This window comes from Puma concolor, chromosome E1 (genome assembly GCF_028749965.1).
Source record: "Puma concolor isolate L17-30 chromosome E1, mPumCon1.1.hap2, whole genome shotgun sequence".
NCBI classification, from domain to species: domain Eukaryota; kingdom Metazoa; phylum Chordata; class Mammalia; order Carnivora; family Felidae; genus Puma; species Puma concolor.
The window spans coordinates 15,033,009-15,055,190 of record NC_141680.1 but is presented as its reverse complement, the minus strand read 5'-3'; the positions used below and the strand labels follow the sequence as shown (position 1 = coordinate 15,055,190).

Here is a 22,182-nt window from a genome sequence, read left to right as displayed (position 1 = left end):
TCTTTTGCTCTAAAAAAAAAAAAAAAAAAACACACACACACACACAAAAACCAAAACCTATACCTATAAATTGTATGTCATACATATTTTATCACAATTTAAAAAATCATCTCTACATCCCAAAGCTAAATGCTAGGGTTAAAAGACCTTTTACTTTTGAACTACCACATTATCCATCATTTCAACAACACTTGGCAGAGTGAGAAGTCAAGCGAGACAAATAGCACTTTTCGAGTACCTTATGTTGCTTAATGACAGGCGTGTTGTCCGAAATAATTAGCTTTTAAAAAGGAACAGCTTTAACTCTCCTCTGGCACTGGTTAGTGATCTCAGTTTCCCTTCATTAAGTTCTTGACAGCTCAATGTCCTCACATCTGTCATTGTTTGGGAGACTGATTCCAAGAACATAAATTGCTTCAAGGACTAGGCAACAAATTTATTCTGGTTCATGGGACAGATCTGAACCCATCTGTTTTCTAATCAAAAGCCATATTTGAATCAGTTTTGTTCCACCACAGTATCGTACCAATGGGAGCAATACAATCATACGATATTTTCCTTTCTATCCATGTAGTGCAGATGATTACAAGAAACACAAATCAATTAAGGCCACGAGAGCATCCTCAGAAACAGGGTCTTTGCGGATTGTAGGATCTGCAACCATTTCCATTTTTATCTATTTATTCTTCAGGCTACTGTGATTACATTTCCTCTAAGTGAGGTTGTTTCTTTCAGAATTACATAGGGAAAAAATAGTCCCATGTTGTAATAACTAACTTACCTTAATCTTTTTTTAAGTTGTAAACTGTCATGGATGATCCTTTTAACAAACTCTAATTCACCTCCTTCTGCCATGATTTCTGTGATACCTCCTGTATTTACAGAACTAGGTGGAGGTCTCCGAGGATTTCGAGAGTTTACTCCCTGCACAAGAACAAGAACAACAACAACAACAACTGGTGAAAAATTTTTACACCATAAGACTAACTCTTTGACTGTAATCTAGTTCTAAATAAGAATGCTTAGATGTAATTTTAGTTTCCAAATCATCACGGTAGATCTAGGATTTAAAAATCATAAAGTAATTGTAATATTACATCTTAAACAACTGCATTCACACTAATATTCTTCCCCAAGGTCTTTTACCTTCCATCTTTGTGATTAAACGAACAAAAATTTTACCCCTCTTACATAGCCTAATCTGTCACTTTTTACGTTTTGTCTTGGTACCATGCACAGAAAATATTCCACCCAAAGATTATATAAATATTTACCATGTTTTCTTCTAGTACTCTTAGGGTTTCATTTTTTAAATTTAAATATTTAATCCACTCCTACCACAAACCAAATTGAAAAATTAACTCAAACAGATCAAAGATCTAAATATAAAAGGTGTAATTATAAAACTCTTTGAAGAAAACATAGGAGTATATCTTCATGGCCTTGGCCTACACAATGGTTTCTTAGAGAAAGTGGACTCCTCAAAATTAAACTTCTGAGCTGCAAAGGATTCCAACAAGAAAGTGAAAAGACATCCCACAAAATAGGAGAAAATGTCTGCAAACAATAAATCTAATAAGGGACTTGTGATTAGAATACATAAAGAATTCTTACAATAATAATTTAAAAAATAATCCAATTTTTAAATGGGTAAAGGATCTGAATTGGCATTTCTCCCAAGAAGATATACAAGTTATCAATAAACATGTGAAAAGATGTTCAACATAATTAGCCACCGGGAAAATAAACATCAAAACCAAGATGGGATATCACTTTATACCACTTCATACCCACTATGATGGCTATAATCAAGAGGACATATGACAAAAGTGTTGACAAGGACGTGGAGAAACTGGAAATTGGAAGCCTCACACACTGGAGCTGGTGGAATGTAAAATGGCGCAGCCACTTTGGAAAACAAGTCTGGCAGTTCCTCAAACAACTAAACACAGTGATCATATGACCCAGTAATTCCACTCCTACACAAACATTTGTACATGCATGCTCACAGTAGCATTATTCGTAACAACCAAAAAGCAGAGACAACCCAAATGTCCATCAATAGATAAGGAAAATATGGTATTTCCATACAATGAAATATTATTTGGCAATAAAAAGAAATTAAGTACTGACACATGCCACAATATGGATGAAACTTGAAAATATATTATGCTTAGTGAAAAGAATCAGTCACATATTATATGATTCCATTTACATGAAATGTCCAAAGCAGGCAAATCCATAAAAACAGGAAGTCCACTGGTAGTTACCTAGGACTGTAGGAGCTGTGGGAAACTGACAGTAACTAATGGAGAGGGGTTTTTCTTAGTGGCAGAGGGAGGAGTTGGGGAGTGAGGAAAATGTTCTAAAATTGACTGCAGTGATAGCTGCAAAACTCTGTGAATATACTAAGAATAATTAAATTCTACCCTTTAAGTGAGTGAATTGTATGGCATGTGAATTATATCAATAAAACTGTTATAAAAAGAAATTTAGTTGTAGTGGTAGTCGTACTCTATTTCTTCATCTGGATGCTGGTTCCATAGGAGTGTTCACTTTGGAAAATCCAATTTACACTTACGGCATGCATACTTGTATATGTTATGTATATATATAATACGTATATAAACATATATACGTTCATATATACATAAATATACTGATTTCTCAGATATGTAAGCCAATAAACTTCCTTTATTAAGTCAATCTGAATTGACTCTTCAGGTGCTTGATACCAGAAGCATCCTGATACAGCCTCCAAAATAAAAGTTGTTCTTTGCTCTTATCTTTGCAAACATCAACAACTTAGATAAATATTCAATTGTTTTAAAGCAGGAGATATTTTACCTTGGCTTCCAACTGATTTGCAAAAAAGGGTGGGTTGCACATGCAAAAATCATAGATTATCTCAGATTCTTCTTTAAGAGCATCCATCAGGAGCGTCTTCTGTGGTACTTTTACCACTAGGAGAAAATATAGAACTGTTAACTACTCTTAATGCACTGGCAGTTTTCAAATATGACCACAGATTCTATGACACTAGTTCCTTTAAGAGGTGGAGTTTAATATCCCTCTCCTTGAGTATAGGCTGCACCCAGTGACTCACTTTTATTGAATAAAATGAATGTGATGAAGTGATAAGGTGTCACTCCTGAGGCTATGTCATAAAAGAAAAATTGCCCTTTTTCTTGCCCTATTTCTTGAATTACCTGCACTAAGAGAAGCCAGCTGATATGCCATAAGGATAGTCAACTGGCCTAGAGGAAAGATCCACATGAACGAACCAAGGCTTCCTATCAACAGCCATGTAAGCGAATGGCTTTTGGAAGCAAATCTCTACTCCCAGTGAATCCTTCAGATGACTACAACCTCATGAAAGACTGAAACAGAACCACCTAACTAGGCCATGCCCAAATTTTCGGCCCGTACGAACCATGACATAAATATTTACTGTTTTAAAGTTGCTAGATTTTGGAGTAATGTGTACTACAGGAATGGGTAAATGAAGAACACATTATTAGTATCTCCCCTTAGAATAATATGTTTAACACTAGTGAGAAAAGTCTAGTTCTTCCAGGAAGTGACATAAATTCTCTTCAATTAAAAAAAGAAAAAATGAACAGCTCTTTAAATATATAGTAAGCACAAATATTAAAAAGTAACTGGTCACTAAGGGGACTTGATTATTGGTAGCACAGTTCCATATTCTGAAATTAAAAAATGATATACTTTAATCAACAGCAGGGTTTCTCTTCTAAAATCCTGGTGATTAGGTCACTTCATATATAGTTGATACCCAACATTCATGGTAGTTACGGTCTATAAAGTCAACGTGAATACTGAATTGGAACAAATGGCTCCTGAGAGAAATATCTAGGGTTAGGTAACTGTGAACAAGCCTCTGGTCAAACAGTCTCATCAACTACTCAACATACAATGTTGTTTTGTGTTTCTGTTTAAAAACACCTTATTTAATATATACTGCTGATTCATTTACACTGAAATCACGCCCGCAACACTAGAACTCATGTCTGATGAGACTTAATCTAATACACGTATTTCCTGAAAGGTGCATCACAGTCTTCTTGTATTTAAATAACAACTAGATTGCATTTAACACTATGTTTAAACAGCAAAGTCGCCAAGAAAAAAACACAATAATGCCAAAAATGTGGCACTACATAGACTATGAAAATGACACCTGTTTACAGCAGAGAGCTGAAACAAGAAGACAGATCAGCACCCTGTACAACTTCTGCTGGAAACATGTATGTTGGGTGACTCAAAATTTTTGCCACTCTGCACAGATCTGTGAATGACCATAAAAAGTACCAGAGGTATTGATCTGGGGGTTAAATATAACGCCAAGTATGCAAATTTAGCAAACAGGCAAATTCACAAATATAAAATCCACAAAATTATGGATTTTGTGTATACAGGATCAACTGTATTTACCATATTTCCTTCTGCATTAATACTGATAACAAAGCTGTAAACTCCATTACAATGTTTTGTACCATATTTTTAAGAATTACCGAAGTCTATATATTAAAAAATATATTTTTTTAACATTTATTAATATTCGAGAGAGAAAGAGAGCATGAGCAGGGGTAGGGGCAGAGAGAGAGAGAGACAGACAGCAAGACAGACACTGAAACAGGCTCCAGGATCCGAGCTGTCAGCACAGAGCCCGATGTAGGTCTCGAACTCACAAACTGAGCTGAAGTCGGACACTTAACTAACTGAGCCACCCAGGCACCCCAAAGTCTGTATGTTAAAGCAAAAAATTAGATGTATTAAATTATAAAGACAGGTTAACACAAGTGCTTGAAAGAGGTATTTATTCTGTAGAGCTAACCTTTTATAAGATCAGATAAATTATTCTGTTCCACGTTTTTCTTTGCATAGTTGAAGCACATATCATCCACTTCCGTTGCAAGGAAATACCAGCCATTTAAGGTTGTTCCAAGTAAAGGGTAAATGCAGGATGCCCCTGTACCTAGTATAATGAAAATTCAAAACACATTGCACACACCAGAGACAGAGGTGAGAACAACAAGCCAAACACCATTCTTCCCCTTCTTAGAATTCTTATAACCTTAACAGTGTAAATCCCAAGCTGGTACCTGATCGTACACAAACGGTAGCTGCTGGGGTCTTTAGTCATTTCAGGTGTCAGTCTTACCTCATAATTGGATTCAAATTTCCTGGAGGACAGAAACCTTGCTCTTTTGTGTGTTGTATGTAATGAAGTGCACACAACTGGCTGGTGATCAAGGACTACAAAACTTATAAACTAAAAATGGTCAAAATAAGTTCATTTACTTTATACAATTTTTCATTTTAAATCTCACACAAAACTTGATTTTCTTAAAATCAATGCTTAAAAGAAATCAATGTACATCCCACTCCCCAAAAGCAGAAAAAAAAATACACAGGGTATTCTTATGATTATTTAAATGACCAATGCTCAAATATCTGTAAGCTGTTACTTGAAGGAAATCAGAAGTTAAAAACAAACAAACAACAACAACAACAACAAAAAACTAGATCTCTTAGATGCGATGACATGGAAAGACATTTGATCTAGATGTAAAACACCAATCATTGCCTTCCCCTGCTACAGTTTCAAGGGAGATATTCAAAGGCAAATGTTCCAGGCAAAGACAACTAGGGTTTGGTCCTCAACTTGTATGTAGATCCCCTAACCATGAACTGAACTATGTATATACTAACCACAAATACTGTTTTATGACCACTGACTAATCTTGGCCAGTAAGATCCAAAAGCACATGTTCAAGAGAAGAAAAGCCAGTGTTTATCTTGAAGGCCTATAGCAGTCAGCCTCTACCAGGCCACTCCAGGCCTGCTTTCCTCGGACTACATCTAGGTGCCAGTCTAGTCTTCTAAGGATGTGGCCAGAAGAGATGGGGCTAGGGATACCTCTCACCCAGAGGCAACCCAGGGTCTCTTACTGCTTCCTCATGAAGTATTCTAACAGACTGATAAAAGACACGACCATAACTAACAGCCCTTTGACAGTCACCATGATTGCTATACTTTCTATCATGTTTACCTAACAGCATCCTGGCCCTGGTGCTACTGGGCAAACACCCCCTTGGGAATGTATGAGGTAGCAAAGGAAGGGGTGGTGAAGGGAACTCATGCTCCTCTCAGAGGCCACAATTACTGAGTCCCTGCTAGCCATTCTGGTAAGTCAGAATCATTCACAGTAAGGAAATTTAAGAAGCTCCGTAGGAAAAAATATCTGGACCAGATACCAGGCCCTTGATTCTCACACAACAGCCTCTCTCTTCACACTTCAATTCATTCAAAAGCGAAGAGCAAAAAGAAGAAAGTACACTTTCCTTCAGCTACCTCCAGGATAATAAACACAGGTAAAGACCTGTTTTTTGCACCCCCCCCCAAAAAAAAATTAAGTTGCTCAATTCTTAAGACTAAAAAACTTGAATTCTAACATCCTAGTCTCCTCAGAAAGCTGAATGACATTTTTTAATGGATAATAACACTTGTAATTATAAATAAAAATGGAAAGTGTATAATCATAAAATTAGAGCAAACTGATGGAGTCTGGGGGAAGAATTTATATAAAACCCTAATTAGAATGAATGTGATTTCAGCTAGAGCGCCCCTTGTGAAGAGCTAAAATCCATTAACCTCCTATATCCCCAAGTGTTATTTTAGACAGTTTGGGGCATAATTAAAATAAATTAGTACCAAGTAGGCTCTTGAGTTTTCTATAACCCATCAACCAATCTTCTGCCATGAACATAAAAGGGCAGAGCATTAGCTAAACCCCTCATTTTTACATACTGCTTAGCTCATATGGGATGTTCAGAATTTTGAATGTTGAAAGAATGATGTATTTATCTATGAACATTCAACGAATTATTATCAGACACCTACTAGAAAGCTAGAAACTTTGTTAGGCCTTGGGATAGTATAGTAAGCAAAAAAAGTTAACAGGTTCTGCACTTTGCAATCTAGTGACCAAGAAAGACATTATTCAGACAAGTCAAAGTGTGTTAAAAATTACAACAAATACCCTGAAGGAAGAAACATGGTTTTCTAAAGCTTATAATCAAGGAACTTGTCTCATGCTAGAAGGTCAGAGAAGGCTTTCTTGAGAAAATAAGGCTGGAGTTGACAACTACAGTATATGTGAGATTCTAACAAGGTGACGATGGGGAAGTTCCAGGTAGAGGGAACAACGTGTACATTCACGGTGCCTTATTAGAAGGACTAAAGACCAAAACTGTAGAAAATAAGGAAGAAAACCACACTGGATGAGACTTAGAGAGGCCCAGAGAAGAGGGTAGGGAACAGACAATGGATGTTTTAACAGCCTAAGTCAGGATATTGGGTGTTTATCACAGAAGCAATAAGAAGCCATTAAAGCCATAAAGATGTGACCAAGTATGTATGGATTTATACATACTTTCTGGAGAATGAAATGGAGAGGCAACAGAGTAGATGAGAAGAATAGTTAAAAAGTAATCTGTAGACCAGGGGACAGAACAGTGACTTGGACTGAGATGGCTGCAGCGGAAATGGAGAAAGTAGATAATTGAAGAAATATTTAAGAAACAAAACCGGGGCGCCTGGGTGGCGCAGTCGGTTAAGCATCCGACTTCAGCCAGGTCACGATCTCGCGGTCCGTGAGTTCGAGCCCCGCGTCGGGCTCTGGGCTGATGGCTCGGAGCCTGGAGCCTGTTTCCGATTCTGTGTCTCCCTCTCTCTCTGCCCCTCCCCCGTTCATGCTCTGTCTCTCTCTGTCCCAAAAAATAAATAAACGTTGAAAAAAAAAATTAAAAAAAAAAAAAAAAAAAAAAAAGAAACAAAACCAACAGGAAATGATACACATTCTCGGTGAGAATGGAGAGACCTATCAAAGAATATCAAGGATGAAAGTGGATTGTGATCAGGAGACTATAGATGCTGGAGAGGATGTGGAGAAACGGGAACCCTCTTGCACTGTTGGTGGGAATGCAAATTGGTGCAGCCACTCTGGAAAACAGTGTGGAGGTTCCTCAAAAAATTAAAAATAGACCTACCCTATGACCCAGCAGTAGCACTGCTAGGAATTTACCCAAGGGATACAGGAGTACTGATGCATAGGGGCACTTGTACCCCAATGTTTATAGCAGCACTCTCAACAATAGCCAAATTATGAAAGAACCTAAATGTCCATCAACTGATGAATGGATAAAGAAATTGTGGTTTATATACACAATGGAGTACTACGTGGCAATGAGAAAGAATGAAATATGGCCCTTTGTAGCAACGTGGATGGAACTGGAGAGTGTGATGCTAAGTGAAATAAGCCATACAGAGAAAGACAGATACCATATGTTTTCACTCTTAAGTGGATCCTGAGAAACTTAACAGAAACCCATGGGGGAGGGGAAGGAAAAAACAAAGAGGTTAGAGTGGGAGAGAGCCAAAGCATAAGAGACTCTTAAAAACTGAGAACAAACTGAGGGTTGATGGCGGGGTGGGAGGGAGGGGAGGGTGGGTGATGGGTATTGAGGAGGGCATCTTTTGGGGTGAGCACTGGGTGTTGTATGGAAACCAATTTGACAATAAATTAAAAAAAAAAAAAAAGAAAGTGGATTGTGGTGGATCCACTGAAAATAAGGAATGAAGAAAAAGGACCAAGATGAGCAAGAAAAGACAATGAGTCTGGTCTTGGACATGGCAAAGTCTGAGATGTTCTTGAGAAATCTGTATTGCCGACATAAGAGACTACAGCTCAAGATAATCCAAGTTGGCAGAATATATAAATTTGTGGGTTATTTGATTGGAGGTGGGAAACAGTCACAGATGTGGGTGAAATTGCCCAGAAGTAGGATGCTCAATAGGAAAAGGGCTAAAGATTGAGCTCTAAGGATTCTCAACATCTAATGGCCACACAGAGGAAAGCAAGCCTAAAAGGGGAGAAGAGTGACTAGAAGGGAAAGAGGAAAACCAGAGGAAGCCCATGGAGGAACATGCATAAAGGAGAATGGAGGAGTCAATAAATGACCTAAAAAGGTCATGTATGAGGAAGACTGAAAATGTTCGCTGAAAATGCATACAAAAGTCAAAGTTAAAAAAAAAAAAGTCAAAGTTAAACATCTACTACTATCTAGAAAGTATGTTTCCTATTAACTATAGTTTGAAATAGGGCCACAGAGCTTTGCTCCCATAAAGGACTAGTAAAGGCCAAAGGATTAAAATTTATTCTTTATTTTTCTGGGGGTGTCTGGGTGGCTCAGTCAGTTAAGTGTCTGACTTTGGCTCAGATCATGATCTCACTGCTCAAACCCCACATCAAGCTCTGTGATGACAGCTTGGAGCCTGTAGCCTGCTTCAGATTCCATCTCCCTCTCCCTCTCTCAAATATAAAGTAAAACATTAAAACAATTTTTTTTTCCTTTACTTTTTATCTGGGGAGGGGAGGGGCAGAGGGAGGAGAGAGAGAGAATCTTAAGCAGGCTCCACTCCCAGCAGAGAGCAGAGAGCCTGATGCAGGGCTCGACCTCACAACAAAGAGATCTTGACCTGAGCTAAAATCAAAAGGACGCTTAACCAACAAAGCCATCCAGGCGCTATGAATTAAATAATTTTCTTAACCCTATCAAATTAAAACATTGGCTATGATATGGCACCTGGGTAGCTCAGCCATTAAGCATCTGACTTTGGCTCAGGTCATGATCTCACAGTTCCCCAGTTTGAGTTCCACAACAGGTGAGCACAAGCCCCACTTCGGGTAAACCACAAGCCCCTCCCTGTTTGTTTCTTTCTTTCTCTCTCTCTCTCTCTCTGCCCCTTGCTCACTGGTGCCCCCCCCCCCCCATAAAATAAAACACTGGCTATGATAAACATACAATACACTTATAATTGCAAAACATACCCTGGCTTTATTTCCTTCTGTATTTCCACTTAATCTCCCAAATGAACAGATAGTCCTTTCCACTGTTACAAGTTTACAACTAAGAGAACATCTTAATTTAAATCGATGACTTTTTCCCCTCTCTTTGATTTTGGATTAAATGTCCTCTATTAATAAAGAGATTCCTGGGGCACCTGGGTGGCTCAGTTCGGTTAAGCCTCCGCCTTTGGCTCAGGTCATGATCTCACGGTTTGTGGGTTCTAGCCCCGCATCGGGCTCTCTGCTGACAGCTCAGAGCCTGAAGCCTGCTTCAGATTCTGTGTCTCCCTCTCTCTCTGCCCCTTCACTGCTCTTGCACTCTCTCTAAAAGAGAGAGAGATTCCTTAAAGTATTCAGCCCACATGATCTTTTATTAAATGGCTATCACACAGTATCCCAATATGGGGACTACTGCATTAACACCAAATAATTCAGAGTAAAAATAATGCCCCAAAGACACAGACATCAATACGGTAATCTGAAAAGGTAAGAAAACAAGAGCCTCACTTGCGTTCTGCACTGTTATACCCCTGCTCCCTGTTTGGTGCTGAAAATCCCTTCTCAAGAGAAATAAATGGCAGAAAACCCCAAGTGTAGCAAAAAAGAACAGTAATATCTGTAGCCAGCTTCTTTCACACACAAATACCCAGAAGAGAAGTTTACAAAGAAACGGACATTGCAAAATTTATGAAACTTATGTTCAGCTAAAAAAGAATTTAAAACCATATATACATACCTATGTCAATTCCTCTTCGGAGAGTACTTTTGTCAGAGTCCTGATGACCAATCAGATCTTCTACCCAATGAATGTAGTTGAGTCTCAAGGGAACTGTAGGAATCAGTCTTTCCAATGGAATATCAATGGAAAGTCCAAAATCTTCCTTTAGAAGAGTACAAGTCAGAGCTCTGACTGCTTCGGGGTCTTTAAAATTAAGACTGAGGAGTGGAGAAAAAGAAACAAAACTGATTAGGAAGATTTACTATGCTATACAAGTTCTATGTCAGCCACACAATACCAAACACCCATTTGAATTTTCTAGATCACACATAAATAACTATGCGGAACATTCACAGTGGCATACATATATGGGTGTTTAATACAATTACAGTTTATGAAAGGCAGTATAAATTTCCACCAAAAGTATTGCATTTTCATACAAGGAGCATAGAGGACAAGAGTGCCTCTGTTCCAATTCCTGCCTGATTATCTCCTTACTTAGTTATGTGACTTTGGACAAGTTATCTCACCTCCATGAGACTGTTTCCTCAGCTATGGGGATAACAGCATCTATATCATAGTTTTGCTGTGAGATAAACTGAGAAAAGTAGTTAGCATCATGCCCAGTACATAGTAACTATTTTACAAACCCTAGCCTGTTTTTACTATTATTAACATCATTTGACATTAGCACTTTTTGAAAATCATGTTTAAAAGCAGAAAGCAATATAAAATGCTTGATAATGAAAACAGGATTAGAGGGGCACCTGGGTGCCTCCGTCAAATAAGCATCCAACTCTTGATTTCAGCTCAGGTCATAATACCAGGGTGGTGGGACTGAGCCCAGCGTCAGGCTTCTTGCTGAGCATGGAGGCTGCTTGGGATTCTCCCTCCCTCCCTCCCTCTCTCTCTCCCCCCCCTCCGCCTCCTCTCTCTAATAAAAAAATACAAAATCTATGGGTCGTTCCAGGTAAAATTTTAAGGGTTTATGAAGCATACTATGAATTAAGTACAATAGTACTCAAATATTTGTAGAGCAAATTATAGAGGCATGAACAATCAAGACAATTATTGAAGACACAGAATAACCAAGCAACAGTAAACATTTCCATTATCTTCCAGTCTGACACCTAACAAATTCTTTATTCTGCTCTGTGATACTAAGCATACAGTAACACTATTGAACACATATTGAGGAATATACAATCAGCGGTTAAAGATGACATGATCTACTTTTAAAAAAAAACTGTTCAGGGGCGCCTGGGTGGCTCAGTCGGTTGAACATCTGACTTCGGCTCAGGTCATGATCTCACAGTCTGTGAGTTCGAGCCCCGCGTCGGGCTCTGTGCCGACAGCTCAGAGCTTGGAGCCTGCTTCAGATTCTGTGTCTCCCTCTCTCCCTGACCCTCCCCCGTTCATGCTCTGTCTCTCTCTGTCTCAAAAAACTAAATAAACATTAAAAAAAAAATTAAAAGAAAAACTGTTCAGAGAGACACCTGGGTGGCTCTGTCCGTTAAGCGTCCAACTCTTGATTTCAGCTCAGGTCATGACCCCAGAGCTGTAGAATGGAATCCCAAGCAGGCTCCATGCTGTCAGCACAGAGCCCCACTTGGGATTCTGTCTCTCCCTGTCCCTCTGCCCTCCTCTGCTTGCTTGCTCTCACTCTCTCAAAATAAACAAACCAAAAACAAACAACTGTTAAAAAAACACAACTTTAGTTTTTTTTTAAGTTTATTTATTTATTTTGAGAAAAAGAGTGAGCACACAGGGTAGGGGCAGAGAGGAGGAGACTTCCAAGCAGGTTCTGTGCTGACACTGCAGGGCCTGACACAGGGCCTGAACTCAAGAACCACAAGATCATGACCTGAGCCGAAATCAAGAGTCAGATGCTTAACCAACTGAGCCACCCGACACCCCAAACACAATTTTAATAGTAAAAGAATTTACAAAGAGTGATGATGGGCAGGATTAGATTTTAGGAATACAGGTCTGTTTGTTATCTATACAAAAACTGCACAATATAGTTGAATATAACTATTTCTTATACCTTTAAGAATGCTTTGGGGGGCGGGTGGGGGGAAACACCTGGGTGGCTCAATCGGTTAAGTGTCTGACTTTGACTCAGGTCATGATCTCACGGCTCGTAAGTTCGAGCCCCACGTCGGGCTCTGCATTGACAGCTCAGAGCCTGGAGCCTACTTTGGATTCTGTGTCTCCCTCTCTCTGTCCCTCCCCTGCTCAAGCTCTGTCTCTCTCTCTCTCAAAAATAAAGATTAATTAAAAAAAAAAATGTTTTAGCGTACTAGTTTGTAGGAAAAAATGAGATTAAGAACAAAGCTTTCACTGAAAGTGTAAACTGGTGCAGCCACTATGGAAAACAGTAATGGTGGTGCCTCAAAAGATTAAAAATAGAACTACTGAAAGGGAGACACAGAGAGATAAACCAAGAAACAGACTCTTAACTACAGAGAACAAACTGATGGTTACCAGAGGGGAGGGGTGAAATAGGTGATAGGGATTAAGTAATGCACTTGACATGATGTGCTCTGAATAGGTATAGAACTGCTGAATCACTATTATAGTACACCTGAAACTAATATAACATTGTATGTTAACTACACACGAATTAAAAAAAAAATACAACTACCATATGGTCTAGCAATTCCACTTGAGTATTTATTCAAAGAAAATGAAAACATTAACTCAAAATGTGAAATCTCACACATACGCACGCACGCACCCAGAAGAATATTACTCAGCCATAAAAATGAAAAAAATCTGGGGCACCTGGGTGGATCAGTCAGTTAAGCATCTGACTTTGGCTCAGGTCGTGATCTCACAGTTCACTGGGTTCCAGCCCTGCATCGGGCTGTCTGCTGTCAGCACAGAGTCCGCTTCAAATCCTCGGTCTCCCTCTCTCTCTGCCCCTCCTGACTCACGTTGGCTCTTGCTATCTCTCAAAAATAAATAAACATCTCAACGTCACTTATCATCAGGGAAATACAAATCAAAACCACAATGAGATACCACCTTACACCTGTCAGAATGGCTCACATTAACAACTCAAGCAACAATAGACGTTGGCAGGGAAGTGGAGAAAGAGGATCTCTCTGGCACTGCTGGTGGGAATGCAAATTGGGGCAGCCACTCTGGAAAACAGTATGCAGGTTCCTCAAAAAATTAAAAATAGAACTACCCTACGACCCAGCAATTGCATTATTAGGCATTTATCCACAGGATACAGGTGTGCTGTTTTCGAAGGGGCACATGCACTCCAATGTTTATAGCAGCACTATCAACGATAGCCAAAGTATGGAAGGAGCCCAAATGTCCATTGACTGATGAATGGATAAAGAAGATGTGGTATACATATACGATGGAGTATTACTCGGCAATCAAAAATAATGAAATCTTGCCATTTGCAACTACGTGGATGGAACTGGAGGTATTATGCCAAGTGAAATTAGTCAGAGAAAGACAAAAATCATATGACTTCATTCATATGAGGATTTTAAGAGACAAAACAGATGAACATAAGGGAAGGGAAACAAAAGTAATATAAAAACAGGGAGGGAGACAAAACAGAAGAGACTCATAAATGTGGAGAACAAACAGGGGGTTGCTGGAGGGGTTGTGGGAGGGGGGATGGGCTAAATGGGTAAGGGGCACTAAGGAATCTACTCCTGAAATAATTGTTGCACTATACGCTAATTTGGATGTAAATTAAAAAAAATAAAAAATAAAACAAGTTATAAAAAAAATTTTTTTTAAACATGTTACATTGACTTTGGGACCCGGTGGGAAAGAGCAGTACCTGTTTGTGAAAGCTGAAAGAATCAGGAAAGTGGTATCAGAGTCCGGAATAAAGGAAATATTGTTATGTAAAAAAGAATAAATAAATAAATTAATAATAAAAATATTCTTAGAAATAAAAAAAAATTAAAATAAACATTAAAAAAAAAGAAAATAAAAACCTGTCATTTGTAACAACAGTGAAGGGGTGAAGGGGGCCAAAATGTATACATTTTCAGTTATAAAATAAGGAAGTTATGGAGATGTAATGTACAGCATGGTAGCTATAGTAAATAATACCATATTGCAAATTTTAAAGTTGCTAAGAGAATCTTAAAAGTTCTCATCACAAAATGGGGGCACCTGGGTGGCTCAGTCAGATAAGCATCCAACTCTGTTTCAGCTCAGGTCATGATCTCATGGCTTGTGAGTTCAAGACCCACATCGGACTCCGTGCTGACAATATGGAGCCTGCTAGAGATTCTCTTTCTCCCTCTCTCTCTCTGCCCCTCCTCCTCTCACTCACTCTCTCTGCCTTTCTCTCAAAAATAAGTAAACTTAAAAAAAAAATTCTCATCACAAGAAAACAAATGTGACTATATGATGACAGATATTAAGCAGACTTAATGTGTTCATTAAAAAAAATTTAAGTCGGGGCGCCTGGGTGGCGCAGTCGGTTAAGCGTCCGACTTCAGCCAGGTCACGATCTCGCGGTCCGGGAGTTCGAGCCCCGCGTCAGGCCCTGGGCTGATGGCTCAGAGCCTGGAGCCTGTTTCCGATTCTGTGTCTCCCTCTCTCTCTGCCCCTCCCCCGTTCATGCTCTGTCTCTCTCTGTCCTAAAAATAAATAAACGTTGGAAAAAAAAAAAAATTTAAGTTTATTTATTTGTTTGAAAGAGGAAGGAGGGTAGGGGCAGGGTGTGGGGGGAGAGAGAGAATTCCAAGCAGGCTCCCCACTGTCAGTGCAGAGCCCCACGCGGGGCTCAAACTCATACACCGCGAGATCATGACATGAGCCACAACCAAGGGTACAACGTTTAACTGAGCCACCCAGGCACTCCAATGTGTTCATTTTTAACATATACAAATATTGAATCATTAGATTATATACCTAAAACGGGTATATGTCAATTATACCTCAATTTAAAGAAATGGAACTTTAATATAATCTAAAGAAGATGGCTATAGGGGAATCTCAAGAGATATAATCAGAACCTAGAAGCAATGAGCATAACTAGTGTTCCACATCTTAGTTTCCAAATACCATTCCCACTAAAATGAATCAGAGTTCCTTAGTTGAATGGCTATTCCAGGTTTGAAGTAGGAGAAAGTATAAGATAAACCTAGAACATTTCGTTGTATCAGAAAATAGGACATACTCAAAGATGAGGAAAGTCACAAGGACGTGGGCCAGTTAAGGGGGCACCCACTGACCAAATCTGGGACAATCTGAATGAAGAATGCCATCAAGGGATTATATCCCCAGAGTAAAAGAAAAATATACATGAGTCTATACTTACACAAATAGATAAATAAATGGGGGAGAAAGGACAGCTTTTATTTACAATAGAATAATTACCAAATGTGTAGAAGTAACGAAGGAGTAGAAAATTATACTTGGCAATCACAATGCTAATGTTTCAATTAAGAATCATCAGTGGCTCCCTCTCTCTGCCCCTCCCGTACTCACATTCTGTCTCTCTCAAAAGTAAACAAACATTAAAAAATTTTTTTGGGGGGCGCCTGGGTGGCTCAGTCGGTTAAGCGTCCGACTTCAGCTCAGGTCACGATCTCGCGGTCCGCGAGTTCAAGCCCCGCGTCGGGCTCTGGGCTGACGGCTCAGAGCCTGGAGCCTGCTTCCGATTCTGTGTCTCCCTCTCTCTCTGCCCCTCCCCCATTCATGCTCTGTCTCTCTCTGTCTCAAAAATAAATAAAAACGTTAAAAAAAAAAGAAAAAAAAATTTTTTGGGGGGCGCCTGGGTGGCGCAGTCGGTTAAGCGTCCGACTTCAGCCAGGTCACGATCTCGGGGTCTGGGAGTTCGAGCCCCGCGTCAAGCTCTGGGCTGATGGCTCGGAGCCTGGAGCCTGTTTCCGATTCTGTGTCTCCCTCTCTCTCTGACCCTCCCCCGTTCATGCTCTCTCTCTGTCCCCCAAAAAATAAATAAAAAACGTTGAAAAAAAAATTTTAAATAAAAAAAAAAATTTTTTTTTTGAAGTGGGGAGAGGGGGGCTCAGAGCACTTGGGTGGCTCAGTCGGTCAGACGTCTGACTTCGGCTCAGGTCACGATCTCACCATTTGTGGGTTTGAGCCCTGCATCAGGCTCTGTGCTGACAGCTCAGAGCCTGGAGCCTGCTTCAGATTCTGTGACTCCCTCTCTCTCTATGCTCCTCCCCGACCCATGCTCTCTCTCAAAAAAATAACGTTAAAAAATTTTTTAAGAAGCCGGGGGGAGCGCTCAGGTCATGGTCTCACCATTCGTGTGTTCAAGCCCCACATCAGACTCTGTGCTGACAGCTCAGAGCCTAGAGCCTGCTTCAGATTCTTTCTCCCCCTTTCTCTACCACTCCCCCAGTCAACTCTGCCTCTCTCTCTCTCTCTCAAAAATAAACATTAAAAAAAAATTTTTTTTAAATCATCAATGGATGCTAAAAATAGTACAAAGTTCAATGAGAAACAGAATATTTACATGGTCTCAAGGTACTTCCCCACAAATTATCAATTACAAAGGAGAAAACAGTAACTCTGTAATGACGAAATCTGATGGATACCACCTTAAACAAGTGATCAAAGTTAACATCATAGGCTTCAGTGATGCATAAGGACAAAACAGGACAAAGAAAACAAGACTTAAAAAAGCACGCAAAAATGAAATGGAATTGAGGAATGAGATTGTGGGGATGATGACACAATACTGTCCACAACTAAAAACTAAAAACCACTGATTTATACAGTACAGAGGGGGAATTTTACAGTAGTTAACTATATCAGAACAAATGAAATGAACAAGAAGTTAAAAAATTAGAAAAAAAAAAATATGGGAGAAGCAGATAACAGAGACCCCTCATACACTTAATTGGTCTTCCTGAATAAGAAAACCAAAGGAGGAAAACAAAGAAATTATTCAAAATAATCCCCTGCCCCCACAAGAAGATTCACTGAATCTTCAGTGAATTAGCAATTCAGAATTAGCAATACTGAAAAACCAATTCAGAATTAGCAATACTAACACATGTACCAAAAAAGTTACTAGACTTTAAGGATTAAAAGAAAAAAATCGTTTTTACACCTTGGCAAAAAAGTTAAACCACCTACTGGGGGAAGAGGGGCAACAGGGTAAAAAGAAAAAAATGGCTTCAGGGAACACCTGGCTGGTACAGTTGGTGACACATGCGACTCTTGATCTCAGATTTCTTAAGTTTGAGCCCACAATGGACATAAAGATTACTAAAAAATAAAATCTTTAGGGGCACCTGGATGGCTCAGTTGGTTAAGAGTCCGACTCTTGGGGGGCGCCTGGGTGGCGCAGTCGGTTAAGCGTCCGACTTCAGCCAGGTCACGATCTCGCGGTCCGTGAGTTCGAGCCCCGCGTCAGGCTCTGGGCTGATGGCTCAGAGCCTGGAGCCTGTTTCAGATTCTGTGTCTCCCTCTCTCTCTCTGCCCCTCCCCCGTTCATGCTCTGTCTCTCTCTGTCCCAAAAATAAATAAACGTTGAAAAAAAAATTAAAAAAAAAAAAAAGAGTCCGACTCTTGGTTTTGGGCTCAGGTCATGATCTCACGGTTTGTGAGTTTTGAGTCCTGTGTCAGGCTTTTGTGCTACAGGTGTGGAGCCTGCTTGGGATTCTCTCTCTCCCTCTTTCTATGAATGCCCCTCCCACACTTGCACACATGTGTTCTCTCCCTCTTTCTCTCAAAATAAATAAATGAACTTAAAAAATTAATAAGTAGGGGCACCTGGGTGGCTCAGTCAGTTAAGTGTCCAACTCTTGGTTTCAGGTTGAGTTATGATCTTGCAGTTCATTACATTAAGCCCTGAGTCTGGCTCTGCACTGACACCACAGAGCCTGCTTGGGATTCTCTCTCTCCCTCTCTCCCTCCCTCCCCTCTCTCTCTCTCTCAAAAATAAATAGGGGCACCTGGGTGGCTCAGTCGCTTAAGCATCCAACTTCAGCTCAGGTCATGATCTCGCAGTTCACGAGTCTGAGCCCTACACTGGTCTCTCTGCTGTCAGTACAGAGCCTGCTTCAGATCCTTTATCTCCCTCTCTCTCTGCCCCTCCCTTGCTTGCACATTTTCTCTCTCTCAAAAATAATAAATATTTAAAAAATAAAATAAAATCTTTTTAAAAAGTTTATTTACTTTGGGAGGATGACGAGAGCACAGAAGGAGCAGAGAGAGAGGGAGACAGAGAATCCCAAGCAGACCCCGACAGGGTCTCAAACTCACAAACCGCAAGATCATGACCTGAGCCAAAACCAAGAGTCAGATGCTTAAGTGACTGAGCCACCCAGATGCCCCAAAATAAAATCTTAAAAAAAAAAAGACTGACTTCAGACTTCCACGCAACAGCACTATTTAATAGCAGAAAACAGAAGGACACAGACTACAAAGCCCTTAGAGGAAAAGAATGTTACCTAACAATTTTATACTCAGCAAAATTGTATTTCAAGTATAATGACAACAGATAAATGTTTTTAAGCATATAACAACTCAAGGAACATAGGTTTCCACGATCCCTTTGTGAAAAAACAAACAAACAAAAAATCCCTAATGGAAAAATTCAACAACCAAGAAACAAACTATAGCAATAGACTAGCAGTGAGCAGTGAAGCTATTTTAACTGGAGAAAAGATTAAAACACCTGTGAACTGTGGCCACACAACAGGATATAAATGTTTGTAAACCATTAATAGCGTACACACAATTAAAATTAAGGAGGGGAAAAGGAAGAGGTAATTAAGTACATTATTTCCTCAACGTGGGTCAGAAGATTTCATCCAAAACTGATAAAGTAGGTAGCAGAGATATAAGGTATACATTTAAGAATATAAACACTAGAAAAATTAAGAGAAACAATATAATCGAATAAAATCAAGTGGTAAAGAAAAGGGAGATGAAAGCCAAATCACACAGAGTAAAGGAAAAAAAAAGAAGCAACCAAAACAAAGCACAATATAAAATAAATGTAAATGGTCAAATCTATTCTAAAACTCTCAGGTTAGATCACAAAGACAAAACCAAAAAACTATGCTGTAAACAAAGACTATGCCAAAACATAGTGATCCAGGGGCACATGGGTGTCTCAGTCGGTTAAGCATCTGACTTCGGCTCGGGTCATGATCTCACAGTTCGTGAGTTCAAGCCACGCATCTGGCTCTGTGCTGCCAGCTCAGAACCTGGAGCCTGTTTAAGATTCTGTGTCTCCCTCTCTCTCTCTCTGCCCCTCCCCCACTTGCACTCTGTCTCTCAAAAATAAACAAACATTAAAAAAAAAACAAACAAACATAGTGATCCAAAGATTGAAAGTAAAAGTTTAAGTGAAAGTAAAAGAGAAAACAGCAGGTATTACCTTACACTAGATCACCATCAATTTAGAAGGATAAAAAGCACTGAATGAGAAACAGCAGTGACTGTGCAGGAACCGTCAAAAATACAAAATGCCACAGCAAAGTTGGGAGGATGGCTAATTTCTACCTCCTGTCCCCTGCCTTTTTAAAGTAAACTCTACTCCAACTTGGGGCTCAAACTGACAACACCAAGATCAAAAGTCTGCATGCTTTGCTGACAGCCAGCCAAGCATCCCAAGCGGATACTAATTCAAAAAATAATTACCCCTTCACATTTAGGTGGGGATTTTTGAGATTTTAAAAACCAGTTTCCACAAAACAGTGGAAGTAGAAGTTTATTGTATAAATATATGCAAGCAAAAAAAGTGTCATTAAAATATATTACGTGCATTTAAAGGGGAATTAAGTATTAAGTCTATTCCTAGAAATCTAAATAGATATATATTAGTTTTGTAATTTGTGGGGCCGATAAAAGAGAATCTATAAGAAAGCGATGATGAACACATTTCTGCTTCACTCAATCACACAACATTAACACACACACACACACACACACACACACACACACACACACACACACACACAATGGGGGTTCTGGGCTGGCTCAGATGGTAGACTCTTGATCTCAAGGTTGTGAGTTCAAGCCCTAAACTGGGTGCAGAGATACAGAGATTACTAAGAAAATTAATTCGTTAAAAAAGAACTTTCATTACCTTTGTATTTCTTCAAATAAAAGCAGTACAATCTCAAGTTCAACAAGATAAATGATGTAGCATAAAAAAGGGGGTATTAAATCTATAAAAACTTTACTTTTAATTCTAAAAAGAATATTGGATTTTACTCCTGTGAAACCCATCAAGTGTGTGAAAAGACGGGCCAACTCCATTTCCCTCAGTAACAGAATGGGAATCGAATTTTTACACGTGGGTGGGGTGCCTGCGTGGCTCAGTCAATTAAGCATCTGACTTTGGCTTAGATCATGATCTCACGGTTTGTGCGTTCGAGCCCCGTGTCGGGCTCTGTGCTGGCAGCTCAGAGCCTGCAGCTTGCTTTGGATTCTGTGTCTACCTCTCTCTGTCCCTTCCCTGCTCACGCTGTCTCTCTCTCTCTCAAAAATAAACATTAAAATTTTTTTAATTTTTTACACATGGAAAGATGTTCACATCTGAGTACCAGACTAAGGCATTCAAATGAATTCATATTCTTTATTCTATAACAGTAGCCCAATCTATCAGGCTTCACTGCTAAACACACAAACAGAATTATATCCCAATATAATATCTATGTTCAAAGCCTAAAAATCTGAAATGTAAAACTTCCAATTTTTCTATCAAAGAAACTTAATAGCCTAGATACCTTATAAATAAACTTGGAACGGGGCACCTGGGTGGCTCAGTCGGTTAAGTGTCCAACTTTGGCTCAGGTCATGATCTCGTGGTTTGTGAGTTTGAGTCCTGCATCGGGCTCTGTGCTGACAGCTCAAAGCATGGAGCCTGCTTTGGATTCTGTGCCTCCCTCTCTCTGCCCTGCATTCACTCACTCACTCCCTCTCTCTCAAAAGTAAACATTAAAAAAAAAAAACATTAAAAAAAAAATAAACTTGGAACAGTATTACCTTGAACAGTGTTAACAGAAGTGAAGTACATCCTGACATAGTTACTACCCTACAACTTCTGAGTGTTACTTTGCACTGGCACTTTAAATAAAATTATGAAAATCAGGGATTGCAAACTCAAATACTTACAAGGTGCTACTCAAAATGCCAGTCCCTAACAAGATATGGAGCCTGTGCATGCCTGAAAATCAGTATACTGAAGAAAGTCATTCAACCAAAGAAATGTCTGCTAAACAGACATGTAGCATAAGGTGCTTATCTCTGTTTGTAGCTTATCTCTGTTTGTGGCAAATAGTTTGTGGCTGAGCAGCTAGTTCAATAACCACCCTTTTAGTAGCATTACACCAGATGACACAAAAGGCCAATTCAAAGGGTATGATTACCATGTAGTTCCAGGTAATTAATGTCAAGTTTGTCAGTCCAGTTTTGCCAGATCTCTAAAATTTCCAAAGGAAACCAATAACCCATAATTTTATATGAAGTTTTCCTGATTCTTAAAATCTATGTGGGCAAGAAACAACTGCAAGCCTTACAAAATTCACAGGCTGACAGGTTGCAC

The 22,182-nt window shown here is 39.4% G+C and overlaps 1 protein-coding gene across 2 annotated transcripts in view; it reads right to left on the bottom strand.

Moving 5' to 3' along the window:
* METTL16 (methyltransferase 16, RNA N6-adenosine) overlaps positions 1-22,182 on the bottom strand; it is an 83,280-nt gene that overhangs the window by 41,418 nt on the left and 19,680 nt on the right. For both annotated transcript variants that reach the window (XM_086686355.1, XM_025917619.2), the window contains 4 exons: positions 10,671-10,870; positions 4,859-4,999; positions 2,848-2,963; positions 782-924 (listed from right to left, as the gene is read on the bottom strand). In XM_086686355.1, the coding sequence (XP_086542481.1) occupies positions 782-924; positions 2,848-2,963; positions 4,859-4,999; positions 10,671-10,870 (600 nt within the window). The remainder of the gene's footprint in view (positions 1-781; positions 925-2,847; positions 2,964-4,858; positions 5,000-10,670; positions 10,871-22,182) is intronic.